The sequence below is a fragment of the Podarcis raffonei genome, chromosome 7 (genome assembly GCF_027172205.1).
Source record: "Podarcis raffonei isolate rPodRaf1 chromosome 7, rPodRaf1.pri, whole genome shotgun sequence".
Taxonomy (NCBI): Eukaryota; Metazoa; Chordata; class Lepidosauria; order Squamata; family Lacertidae; genus Podarcis; species Podarcis raffonei.
Genome location: NC_070608.1, coordinates 88,302,281 through 88,315,662, shown reverse-complemented (window position 1 = coordinate 88,315,662; position 13,382 = coordinate 88,302,281). Strand labels below are relative to the sequence as shown.

At 43.1% G+C, this 13,382-nt stretch overlaps 1 protein-coding gene across 4 annotated transcripts in view; it reads right to left on the bottom strand.

Annotated features, from left to right (window-relative positions):
- Positions 1–2,363: 2,363 nt before the first annotated feature.
- NRG2 (neuregulin 2) overlaps positions 2,364–13,382 on the bottom strand; it is a 134,853-nt gene continuing 123,834 nt past the window's right edge. For all 4 annotated transcript variants that reach the window (XM_053397474.1, XM_053397473.1, XM_053397475.1 and 1 more), the window contains 5 exons: positions 12,018–12,120; positions 10,346–10,469; positions 8,687–8,814; positions 7,456–7,680; positions 2,364–5,035 (listed from right to left, as the gene is read on the bottom strand). In XM_053397474.1, coding sequence (XP_053253449.1) covers positions 4,384–5,035; positions 7,456–7,680; positions 8,687–8,814; positions 10,346–10,469; positions 12,018–12,120 — 1,232 coding nt within the window. In that variant the 3' untranslated portion in view covers positions 2,364–4,383. The remainder of the gene's footprint in view (positions 5,036–7,455; positions 7,681–8,686; positions 8,815–10,345; positions 10,470–12,017; positions 12,121–13,382) is intronic.

Below are 13,382 nucleotides of genomic sequence, written 5' to 3'. Positions count from 1 at the left end.
GCCAGCATGACTAAGCCAATTCTGGCGAACCAGAGCAGCACACGGAAATGTCGTTTACCTTCCCGCCGGAGTGGTACCTATTTATCTACTTGCACTTTCGAACTGCTATGTTGGCAGGAGCAAGGACCGAACAACGGGAGCTCACCCTGTTTCAAGGATTCAAACCGCCAACCTTCTGAACGGCAAGCCCTAGGCTCTGTGGTTTAGACCACAGCACCACCCGCGTCCCCAATTCAGACTCCATTGCGTTCCATGTTCCATGTTCATAGTGGAGACTGAGAGTCTCCTCTGTTGCCTGCAAATACTCAACTTCATCCCCCGCTAGCCACTGAAGTAATAGAATGTGTCCCAAACCCAGGCGCAAGGAGTCACATGGGGGCCATGTGACATCAGCAAAGGTTGCACTGCCTATTGGCAACTGCCCTCTGCCTCTCACACACCCACCCTGCAAAAGCCCATGGAGTGAGATGGTGTCCTTGTGCAGCTCTTGGTAGACACATAATCTCAGAGCTTTGACTTCAAGCTCTGTGTTGGCCAAGAGGTGACCCTGGTCCAACTCTCTGTCCAACTCTGCAATTCTCTGATTCCATGAAATCCAAGCAGGTTTTTGGAGCAGCCTCCTTTCCTTCCAGGCTTCCCTTTGCCCTGTGCCACAATGTAGCCTTGTTCTAAGGCTTTTTTAGGAGCCATGCTCACCTGCGCCATTTCCCCTCAGGAGTGTGAGAGAGATTACTGGAGCCTGGCTAGACTCTGTACGCAATCATTTTTATTTCTGTATGTAATAATTGCTGGCTTCTTATTGTTGTGGGCATTCCTAGGTGTTTATTTGGTTTAATTGCACAAGCAATCTGCAAATGCTTGTTGTATCACAGCAAAGAAAAACGCTTACAAAGCTTTTGTGAAAACTAGACTCTTGGCAGTTATAAAAAAAAATAAGGCAATATGTTAAAGAAATCAGGCAGATGCAGATAAGAAATCTGTTTTATTAGGTAGGTGTAATAAAACCTATGTAGAAATGCATGAAAACATTAAAATAACTTTATGGGCTCTTTGGTGAATGAATCTGCATATGATGTTTCACTCAAAGGAAAGCAGAAGTCGCATAAAATCTCAATAAATCTAGAATAAACCCCAGTGTACCTGTCCATCTTTTTACAAAATGTCAAAAGGGGAATGGGGTACCAAAAATGGCTATTAGGGCTGCACCTGCTGCTAAAGGCTGCACCACTGCCATGCTGTCCAACATTTCACAGATTTAAGAAAAGGCACTCTGTGCTCAGAGCAAGGAAGAGCACACACAGACATTTTGCTGCTGGCGTATGCAGCACTAGTAAGCTACTCAAAACAAAACTCATCTTTCAAACGTTTAATTTCATGATGGATCTGGTTGTAGTTATGACAAAATAGCTGCCATTTCAACACACTCAGCAGTTTACTGTCTGGATGGGTTATCACCCACTTCTACCCACTAGGTCCAGAGCCTTGGACTCCAACCTGCAAAACTCATGATTTTCAGCACAGCCTCATCTGAGGTCAGTGCCGGCTCCTGTGTCTTTTACCCAGTGTGAGCAACAAGGCTCCCTGTTGATGAAACTCAATGGAGCTCCAATACCTTATTGGAGTGGAGACAGAACTGCATTTTATTGCAAAATCATGATTCAGAGTGTGATTTGAGAGTAGATTTTCGAAAGTTTTCTCCTGTTCAAAGGCTGAACCTACAGCAGAAAGGGAAATATGGACTTCCTGAGGCTCATGACATCTCAGCTATCCAGAAATCAATATACTTAGCTGTATGATGTGGGCATTTGAACAATGACTTTCCATGTTTGAAGGTTGGAGGGAGTAGGGGTATTTATTTTCTTTTGTAGTTTAAGCTTATTGTTTGTAAAATATAAAAAGTGAGGCTATTCATTTTGCAAAACCCTTTTTTTAAAAAAAAAAAAGAACTGGCTGAACAACCAATAAAATGTCAGGTGCATTCAAATCCTATGTTATTTTTTTCAGATGAAATTTGCACAGGATTGCAGCGTTAATGCAATTGCAATTTTATGCCAATTTGGGACAAATTATTGGTGTGTCAGAACCAGGGATGGAGGGGAGATTCAATTTGGTACATGTCGGAAGCCTAAACCCTCAAATTCACACTTTCTGGAACTATATGTGAACTGAAATCCTTTGAAATTTGCACTTATCTGAATTTTGCAACGCAATTCTCCAACCAACTAATGTTTTTTTAAATGATATATTACAGGAAAGTGTACACAGAATTACTATTGTTGCTGTTAAAATTAATATTTTCACTAACAAAGAAAATGCATTTTATTAAGGGGAATTGCTTGCAAAAATGTGTACAATAGTCAAAATTGTGTATAAAATGTGTTTATTAGGAGAAATTCACACTAAAATGAAAATGTGTTTTTTTAAAAAAAAATTCACACATTCCTGCAAATTGTGGAGAACTGAATTCAGGATTGGAAAAATGAAAAACTGAGAGATCTGAAATTGATAGATCCTTCCATCCCTAGTCAGAATTGGCTTTGACAGCCCAGGTCAGAGCAATTGGCTACTCACTGAAGGATGGTGATTAGGCCAGGTCTGCTATTGCAAATCAGGAAACTTTAGTCTATATCCAATTGAGAGCACCTATAATGGCTCCCAGTCTTTCATTTTCTCTCTCACCACTGACTGTGAAATTGATTTTAGAATCTTGGTAGTCATTTCTTACTTTTATTTATAATATTAAAAAAGTTCAAGTGTTAAACAGTCAAGAGTTCTGACATTCAGACAATCCAGAGCAATTTTTTTGTTTTTGTTTTTACAATCATCTTTATGACAAATTAGCAGCGTTTCTATTGGACCCTGTTGTGGATGAGGAACAAAGGGTTTAAAGTACTTTATTGCTAAAAGTTAAAAGAAATACACTGGCAATTGTATTTTAATCTTCTCAGTCACAGCTTCTCCATGCATCCAATCTACAGTATCTGAAATGCAAAGGACATGCAGAAGTCAAAAGAGAAAAAGAAAAGAGGCAGGCTAGGATGTAAACCGGAGGGCCCCACGAGGAACGGAAAGGAAAGAAGGGATCTCTCTCTGTCACGGGAGTTTTCTTGCCAGCTGTACAAAGAAGTTGTCTCAGAGCTGCTAGTGACACGATGGGATGCCGTGCGGCTTGCTAAAATATATAGGTAGGTATTTTTAAGAAAGTCATTATGAAACGCTAGAACGTTACAATAACAACTGTCTTTACAAAACAGGGCACACTGATAGTGGCATTTATTTTGTTTCTTTCTGGGGGGAGAGGTAGCGGCAAGAGCCAGCATGCTGGTGACGCTACTTGGGACAAGGAGGAGGAGGAGACAGCTAGTGTTCGGGCGATGTACTTCAGGAGATGCTTAGCTCACTTGGGGCTTTTAAAATAGGTGCGCACACGTCATCAACAGCCCCTGAACCTTCCACGTTTGTTTTATGACCAAGCTAGCATCAGAATCTGGGCTGCACCTTTTTCAGCTCTGGAGAACAGACAGCAGATGCTCAGAGTCACCGATGAAGAGCTAGCGCTTGTGCTCAGTAGCAGGGCTGAAGCAGATCTCAGAATCGGCATTTCTTGAAGTAGTCCTATTTAACCACACTCTTTCAAAGTATTTAATTTGTTTGATTATCTGGTTTCCCCTTGCTCATGGATCTGTTTAGACTAAGCGATATATTGTAAGGGCTGTTGCTACTGTGTGCTTTATTCACTTCCTACTTATCTTGTATTAAAAAACGTAATTACCAGTACATATTATTTTCCCTGAAAGGGAAAGGGACTTATGGAAACATTGACACATATGTTGTGTGTGTGTGTGTATGTGTGTGTGAGAGAGAGAGAGCACAAAAGAGAAAGTGTATGTGTGCGCAACACTTTAAAAGCACTAGATTACCAACATCCAGATATCAAGCAATTTAAAAGGGTGTTTGTGTTCAAATGGAAAAGTGCTTATTAAAATATTCCATAACAAGTTGTCCTAAACATAAAGCTTATGATCTCAAGAATGCTTAAACGTAATTTTCATTGTGGACTCTGGCATTAGCGTACAGCAAAAGGCACCACGAATTTTGTTTTTTTTAATGATTTGTAAGTAGTCAAAAATTGGCCCATCTCTTTAATTTTTTTTTGTTGATTTCTTCTTTTCTCAGAAGCTGTAAATCAAGATGTTACGTATAAATAGAGATTCCTTATAAAAAGGTCTTTGCCATTAGCTATTATAAGACATCATTGCTAAAATGAAAATAAAACATTTCATATTTTTTTCTTTTTTATATATAAAATAAAAATTTGTCTTTTCTGTTATTCCTCCCCGCTTCCTCAGTCCTGGTGTGTTCATGGGAGTGTCGGTGTGGCCTCTAAGGTGGTGCTGAATCTTGGCGGGATCTGCTGTTATGTGTCACTTGGTTCCCTCCCTGCGTGTTGCATCTGTCGAAGGAATAGTAAGTCCTGCTATCGGCCAGGCGATAGAGAGGGGGTGAATCGGGGTCCATTGCCTCCGTGTTTCTCATACTTAAGAAAGGCGTGCTCTCGGCCACCAGCTCCTCGTCAGATTCACTGTAAGAGGCACTGCTCACTGAAAAGGAGTCTCTCAGCATTTTGCCCCTGTGTGACAGGTGCCCATTCAGTTTCGATTTTCTCCACCGCCTGCTGTTGCTGCCCGTTCTCTTTGGCTGATCTAGCACAGAGATGTACTCGTGCGTCGTCTCGTATTCGTCGTCCTCCGTGATGCGGAAGGGGCTGGAGGGCAAGCTCCCTGTGCTCTCGTTCAGGTAGCTCCTTCTTTGGTAGTAACTCTCATACCTTTGCATATCTTGGGAAGGGATCTGGTACCTCCGGAGCAATGGCTGCTGTTCCTCCACCTGGAAGCTAATGGATGCTGCAGGAGGCAGAGAGACTGCATGAGCTGAATTAGGAGAAGTGATCTCAAAGGTGGGCATGTGGGCTGATACGGAGCAATGGAAGTCCACCGGCGACAGGCGTGCTGGGGTGGTCAAGGCAGATACGTACCTGGAAGAAGAAACAACGGCATTGGGATCAAGCCGAAGGGTCACAATGAAGAGCTCTCCCACCCCCACCCCCTTTAGCACACAACTTTAAATCCAGGCTGAGTTAATGCTTTCTAATAGCCCAACTTGCACAGAAATATTTTTTTCTGTTTGTCTGTGTGTTTTGTTTACAATGAGAAGAAGAAGAAGAAGAGTTTGGATTTGATATCTCACCTTTCACTCCCTTTCAGGAGTCTCAAAGCAGCTAGCAATCTCCTTTCCCTTCCTCCCCCACAACAAACACTCTGTGAGGTGAGTGGGGCTGAGAGACTTCAGAGAAGTGTGACTAGCCCAAGGTCACCCAGCAGCTGCATGTGGAGGAGTGGGGAATCGAACCCGGTTCCCCAGATTATGAGACTACCGCTCTTAACCACTACCCCACGCTGGCTCTACCAGTGGCACCACACTGAGATAGAAAGAGGGGGCTAGGAGACAGTCATCATCCCCAGGGCCTGGGAAGAATTGCCACACCGACAGGAGCAAGGTGGGAATTGTCATGGGGTTCGGTCAAAGGAACAATAAGGGGTGCGTTTTTTCAGTTAGAGGCTCAGACCTTAACTTAGGAGCACAGATAAAACCCACAGGAAACAAATGGGATCACTTCTTTGCATGTGAAAAGAACAATTATGAGCAAAACAGTTCAGTGATTTTTAAATTTTACAGTGGGAAGCAGATTAAGGCTGAAAACCTAACCCCACTTGTGTTTGCAAGGTAAAACCCCAAAGTCAAGGTGAACAAGCAACAAACAACAATGGTATAATTCAGTGCTTTTTTTCTGAGGGGACACAGGGGTATGCATACCCCTATACATTTTGTGAATCTTTGTACTTTTGTCCATTTATTGTATTTATTTCCCCCAATTTGAACTATAAAATGGTGGTTTTCTTGAGTTAAAATGAGAGTACTCCTAAACATGTATCTGAAACAATGCAAGATGATTCTCCTAACAAGGAATATTTCAAAATCATGAGGACAAAACACCACATAACAAGCTCTGGGGAAAATGATAGTAAAATTATGTTATTTATTTCCTCGAAGCATCTGCTGCTACTTATTGTCAGAGATCAGACCCTCGCGATCACTCTTCCCAAGCAACTTGCACTTATGCTCAGACCAAGAAAATCAACCATTTCTACTTTCTCTGGTGAATTATGTTATTCTGCTGACCACTATCCGGTGCATGCCTCTCTCGTCTACTTAAATGTCCCTTCCTATTGTCGTAGCCTCTTTATCCCATGGGGTGGATTGCTATGCGTGTTTATTGAAAGTACGGTAGGTTCTCTAGGTTTTACTCAAGTGTGCACATCATTGCAGTTTAATCCTCAACATTGTTTCTGTCGGATGTGGATTAGCCACAACGTAGTTCATTACAGCAGCATGTTCTCTAGCATTTTCGAGGACGCAACTGAAGAAAGTAATGGTGCCTGGCTGTTGCTGTCATGTGTTTAGTTTCCAGTTCTGTGTGAGCCTAAGATGGAAGTCACGTGGCAGCGTTGGAGGAAATGGGAAAGAGATCAGTGAGGAAGATGTGTTAAGAGTCAAAGAACTAAGCACATGGCAAGCTCCTGGTTTGGGGCAGGCTTTGATCACAGTGGTGCTTTACAGCATGCAAACCACTTCACCTAGATTATATTGTTGTAATTCTGCAACAGGAGCAGACCTGCAGAGCAAGTCAGTGCTGTTTCCCCAGGTTGCATATGGTGAGGCTGGAGCAGATCAGCGTGATTACAGCTATCTAGTGGATTTATGGCAAATTTTAACCCTGGGCCTCCTAATCCAGACACTTAGGGCTCATTCACATTTACCTTTCGCGCCACACTTTCTAGGCACAGGTCTTCACTTTCCCGGTCTATGGCCAAGTGTTGTTGTTGTTGTCATGCCACTGCTTTCCATAGGAAAATCTGCTCTTTATTGCTGAATCAGAGCAAATGGCAATTCAAATTTTCCGCAGAATGCCATTTACTCCAATTCAGCATTAAGCCGCAAGTTTTTGCAGGGAAAGCAATGGGGCAAACAAACAAAACTGTCAGACAAAGACCTGGAAAGCCCAGACCTAGAAATGCAGAGCAAAAGTAAGTGTGGACGAGCCCTTAGCCATTGTGCTACATGGCCTTTTAATGTGTGTGTGTGTGTGTGTGTGTGTGTGTGTGTGTGTTGCAAAACAAAAACAAAAGACCCCTTTAACTCAGGTTATTCATCTTGACTCTGGAATTGATGCTCAAAGCTCTCACCATCCCTTTCCTTCTCTCTCACTGTTTCATGAGAGAGACTGGACATTGTGTGAGGGGGGGCTTTTTTCTCTGCTTTTCAGGTCTGTGAAACACCATCCATACTGACAAGCAAGTGGGAACAGCAAGCGAGAATAAGAGCAGAAAACGAGACCTCTCACTATGTGGTGAGTCTCGAAGGGAATCCACGGAGTCTCTGTATTGCATCATGGGCCTCCTTTGCTCCTCGCTGGCATAGGCAGCCTCCCTCCGAGCGCGAGCCTCCACGCAGGCAGGGCTGTTGCATTTGCTGGTCCCCACGGAAGACAGCATAATCCCAGACTGACAGTCCGAAGTCAGACTTTCTGTCTGCTCCAAGCTCCAAGTGTGGCTTCCATGTCTGTGGATCAAACCAGAGCAAGTGACTTTGGAGCCCTCCCAGCAGCCTCATACTGCATAAAAGGTAAAGGTAAAGGGACCCCTGACCGTTAGGTCCAGTCGGGGTTGCGGCGCTCATCTCGCTTTACTGGCCAAGGGAGCCGGTGTACAGCTTCCAGGTCATGTGGCCAGTATGACTAAGCCACTTCTGGCGAACCAGAGCAGCGCACGGAAATGCCGTTTACCTTCCTGCCGGAGCGGTACCTATTTATCTACTTGCACTTTGACGTGCTTTTGAACTGCTAGGTTGGCAGGAGCTGGGACCGAGTGACAGGAGCTCACCCCATCGCGGGGATTCGAACCGCCGACCTTCTGATCGGCAAGCCCTAGGCTCTGTGGTTTAACCCACAGCGCCACCCGCGTCCCAATACTGCGTCCCCATACTGCATAGATCCACACAAATTACTTAGCAGGCTTGACTTGTGAGAGAATAAAATGGGCTAACCCCATGTATGCAGCTCTAAGCTTCTTGGAGAAAGAGGATGGGGTAGAAAGGAGGCTGGTAATGAATGCAGCCGCAGCTGTTCCCTGTGTTTCTACTTATACACGGGCATACAGGGGTTAAGAGCACAGAGTTCCATGTGGAGCATTTTCTTTGGGACCCACCTCACCCCTTCCACCACTCCTTCTGACTGCTCAAACCCGCTCAGAGCTGGACAGAAACACTCAAAGGGGCACAACTGATTTTGAGAGGGACCCAGGCTGCTTCCCCCTTCCTGACTGCCTGTCTCTAGAAAGATAAGAGGACCCTGCTAGCATGAGATCTGAAAGCAAAATGTCACAGGAACAAGCAAAAGTCAATTACTGAAACTAAACTGTTGCAAATGAGGCCACAGGCCTGCAAGGAACATTTCCATCATGCCATTAACCGAAGGCCTTTTCTGCACTCCCAGATGTCTGCATATGCACAGATCACTATGCAGGGAAGTTGAGACCAAACTGAGTTTTGAAGCTGGGGTGTGAAGTACCTTTGCCTTGAATTCGGAGTCCCTGTGGAGCACGGGTGGGATGGTGAGCAGGAATGGCTCCCTGAAAAGGTGGTCTCCGTTTCCCTCCGTATGACATGCTCAGTAGCAGGAACGTTTTTCGACATATACTGGGCGGAAAGTCACAAATTATCTGACATCAATTTTAAGCTGAAAACATTGTTTTATTTATAGGCTTGTTATAAACCATACTACATTATGCTTCCATTTACAGAGGATAAGAATTAGGCCAGCCAATTCAGATCGCCCTAAATATGCTTGACTTTTGTTCTTCAATTTCAGAACCTCCAAAACAATTAGCCTGCCTGGAAGTGCTGCTTATGATTGCTTTTAAAAGCTTATGACCTTGTGATGCTAATCTCTGGGCTGGCATCTCCCCGGCAGCAAAGCACAGAACACTGAAGATGCAGAGCAACACATATCACCGGAGGAGACAACCTGCATATAAGAGCAGTAGTTGCATCACCCGAGCAAAAAACCAATCTCTTTAGAGACGTTTAAGTCTTGCCAAAATACTAAGCCCTTTTCACACACCAAATAGCACCAGCTGAAATGCACAGATACTCATCTCAGATTACCCAAATGAAGCTAACACTTATTGCCGTGTTTAATTCCTACCCAGCCTTTAAGCCCAGGACAGGGCTGCATATGACAAAAAGCAGTAAGATTAACTTGCAATTTTTAAAAGAAACAACTATATCAGCAAACCGGAATCCTCCAATTAATTGAGCCAAAGGTGGGGGCTGCTGCATGACGAAGGCCCTCGCCCGTTATCCTTACTGGAAGGCATTGCAAGGCAGTGGGGGGGGGGCAGCCTGGAGACACACCGTGGCTGTCAAAGTGGGCAGCACAAAGGATGGAAGGATCTGCAAATTTCAGTGATCTCCGTATCTCATTTTTCCAATCTTGAATTCAGTTCTCCACATTTCCACAGCAATGAAAATTATTCGGCATTTTTGTGTGAGTTTCTCGAAACCGACTTTAAAAAATGCGGTTTTACATAATGCGCACACTTTTGCAAGCGATTTGTCCTAATACGATGCATTTTTATGTTATTTCCACTAACAGGCTCCTTTTTAATGCAAACCTTACTGTGAATATATACATATTTGTAAACACTGTTTGATTGGAGAAATACATCACAAAATTCAGTTAATTGCCAATTTTGAAGGAAGGTTCTTTGTTTTGGTTCTCAGATTGTTCTAGAAAGTGTGAATTTGATGGATCCGCCTCTAAATGCAATGAAATTTCTCCCCCATCCCTGGGCAACACACCAGGTGTGTTTGTAGACCATCTGGGCTGCTGCTTGCCCACTCGGCTGCTAGGCACCTGCAGGGACTTGAAGTAGCAGCCTCTGTGCCTTTGTCTCTCAGTGTCCTTTTCCCCCTTCCTCACATACAGCAGCTCTTAGTGCAGCAGCTGGGAGCCCCACCAATAAACTACTACATGAACTGCCTCTGGAAAAGCCAAGGGAGGGGCAAGAGGGAGAAAGTGAAGAAGGGAAATAGAAATAGAACGGGGGGGGGGAGCAGGAGGAGGAGGAAATGACCATTTCCCTCTCTGTCCTTGATCTATCCCCTCCCCCCATTGCCATTTCAGAGGTTCCCACACCCTGAATTTTTTTAAAAAAACGCTACTTACATCAGCCATCTGAATTTCCTCAGGGTCCAGCCGGGGGTGACTAGGGCCATTTGCAAGGTTTCTGTTCTGATGGGCTGGACACATATTTTGCCGCAAATGGTTATGCATTTGATTTCTCTGTTTTCTAAAGAGTTAAACAGATTGATACATTTTACTGATGCTTGCCTTCATCCTGAAAAGATATTCAGTTATGAATAGGGGAATAAAATGACGTCATGTTCTTTGAGGATTGGAAACCTTTTGTAGAACATCTAAAGAACTATTGTAATTGCATGAAAATGCCAGTAGAATTTGAAATATGAGCAATAGTAGAAATACATTAATGCCAATAACATAGGATGTATATATGGAGTGCCATAAGTTAAAATATACAGCATTAAAAGATAAACATAGAACATCATGGTGGGAGGGATGGGAAGTCAAAGGAAAAATTAAACGTATTGTTGATGGCAAAGTATGTAAACCTTTGAAAACGAAATCAACATTTTTAAAAAAAAAAGAATAGGGGAATACAAAGTTTGACAGTGGTCAGCTCCTGTTACTACATTCTTGTGCCAAGGAAGGCAGGGTCCCCCTTTGGACAAGCGGCTGGGAATTAGAGAATTTTGGCTTGCGCTCAATCTTTGCAGTTTGCACATGGGAACTTTATCAGATTAGGTAAGACACTGGAGATGCATGAAGAGAACAGTAGTACAATTACTTCAGCTGGGAATTGTTCTTAGCACTACTCTCCTGCCTTGTTGTTCTCGTTAGACTAAGGCATGGTTTTCAATGTGTGTATTGATGTATTGAGAGAGGGAGCCTATTGGCTTAGATATGGTTTCAATGTCTCTGTGTGGGGTTTTTTGTTTGGTTGTAAATCACTTTGGGTTGCCTTGAGCGAGATAAAGCAGCTGAAAAAATAGTTAGTAATAATTAGTAGATGATGATGATGATGATAATAATAATAATAATAATAATAATAATAATAATAATAATAATAATATCTACACTTCAGTAAACTTTTACTATTACTGTTCTGGTTTGCACCACTTTATCAGTTTTTTTGTTTTGTTTTCTTTAAAGATTTTCTAATTCACACTTCAACAGCTTTTTGCCTATATTTCTAAAATTAACAATGTAACCTACCATGGGTGGCAACAATGGCGCCTGAGGGTACCAGAGTAGCAGCACTGGTGCTGATCCCTGAGGAATGGAAGTGGAGCAAGGTGGCAATGAGGTGGGGGGAGCTCCCAGTGGGTGGTAGCATTCACCCACTTGTGGGACCAACAACAAGAACCCAGAGCTCCCATGCCCTCACTTCCGCCTCACTCGGCCCCATGCCTGTCCTGGCGAGTGGGCACTGCTCCAGCCTCCTCCCATGTAGCTATGCTGAAAGCACTATCTGAAAGCACTCTGGAACTGCATGTTACATCAGTTGCTGAAAACAGTAGACCCACTCCCTTCCTTTTCCTCCCTAAAGTTTAGTAAGGTTGCATATAGGTGTAAATAAACCCTATGTGTCCAGTGAAACTGACCCTTGGGTAAGTGCTGGAACCCCTGCAGTGACGCCACTCAGAGCTCAGGTTACACACAACAGTATTTTAGGCTGGTAACAACTGGAACTTTAAGAACGGCATAAACTGTCCATGCATTATAAAAGCTCTCTTTACTATTAAGAAATGTCACTCACTTGGTTTTACAGTAGGCTACCACACACACTATTCCCACAACAAGCAATGCAACACAAATCCCAGTTATGGTTAGAACTCTCTTCTGATACAGCTCCTCAGCTTCTGCAAATGACATAAAAACAATGAGCAGTTAAAACATATCAGTTTAAAAATGTGAATTCTGAATATACCAACCCTCTCACTAGGAGATTGGAACCCAATGGGCTCTTTTCCTGATATATACACTAAAATCTGTACTCCTAGCCCAACATTAGGTGTAGATATTCTACTTCTCTCCAAACCTTTGCGTTTACTATTTCCTGTCTATGTGAATCAAATCCAACAAAAAACAATTCACACTGGGTATGTCACACTTTCTTTCCAAGACATCTCTTACATGTTTTCTAATAACCCCACAAACCTACGGTACTTCATTTTTGAACAACTATTTGTAGAATACCCGATGTATGACAGCATTCAAGCAAGAGCATAGCAGTTCTTCCATCGCACAGAGGTCTCATGTTCATAGAGTGCTCATGTGTCCTACTTTACAGAGAGCAGTCTTGCATTTGAAGAACCTCTCTATTTGAAGGGCTATCTGGTCCAAGTCTGGTTTAAAGATAAACAACCCTGAGAAGAGAAAGGAGGGGCCTTGAAGTTGCCCATCAACACTTAGCACCTGAACAGCGGAGTAAGCCGGCATTCAGATCACATGGTCATCCTTCCCCACTATGATGAAATGTATTGCAGTTGTTTAAATTATGTAATTATGTCTACATAAAATAATAAACATAACACATAAAACAATATGCACATTGTATATATATTGATCTACTTTGTTTCTTTTCTCTTTTTTGGCACTATGTCAGTGGCGTCTTTTCATACTCACAAATGTCCTTCAATACTGCAGAAAATTCATGTTGACCCACAGTGGAAACACTTGCTGAGTTTCATTTTTTGTTGGTAAAGTGGCCAAAGGAAATATATATCTACAGACACTTCGCTCTGAGCCCCGTATTATAGTCCATCATCTCTTAACTCTGGTAGCATTTAGAAGTCACAGAGCGCACACAACTAACCAGAAGACAGTGGAAGAGAAACTGAACCACTGTGTATCTTTTGGCTACTGGAGCCTCTAAGAACAGCAGAGGAGTAGGGGAGCACCCAGGACTCAGCTACATTGGTAAAGAAGAAGCAATTTATATGCGTTGTATATGCAATATAACATTGTGGAGTGCCGTTTTTCTCTACCAGATTTCCCTGTTTAAATTTACAACGCGTTTAACTGAAATGCTTCTTTGATGTGTCTAGACCCAGCCTCTCTGCTATCAGAAGCTGTGCAGATGAACCAATGGTTGGAAGTGATTACTTGCTGAGGAGAAATG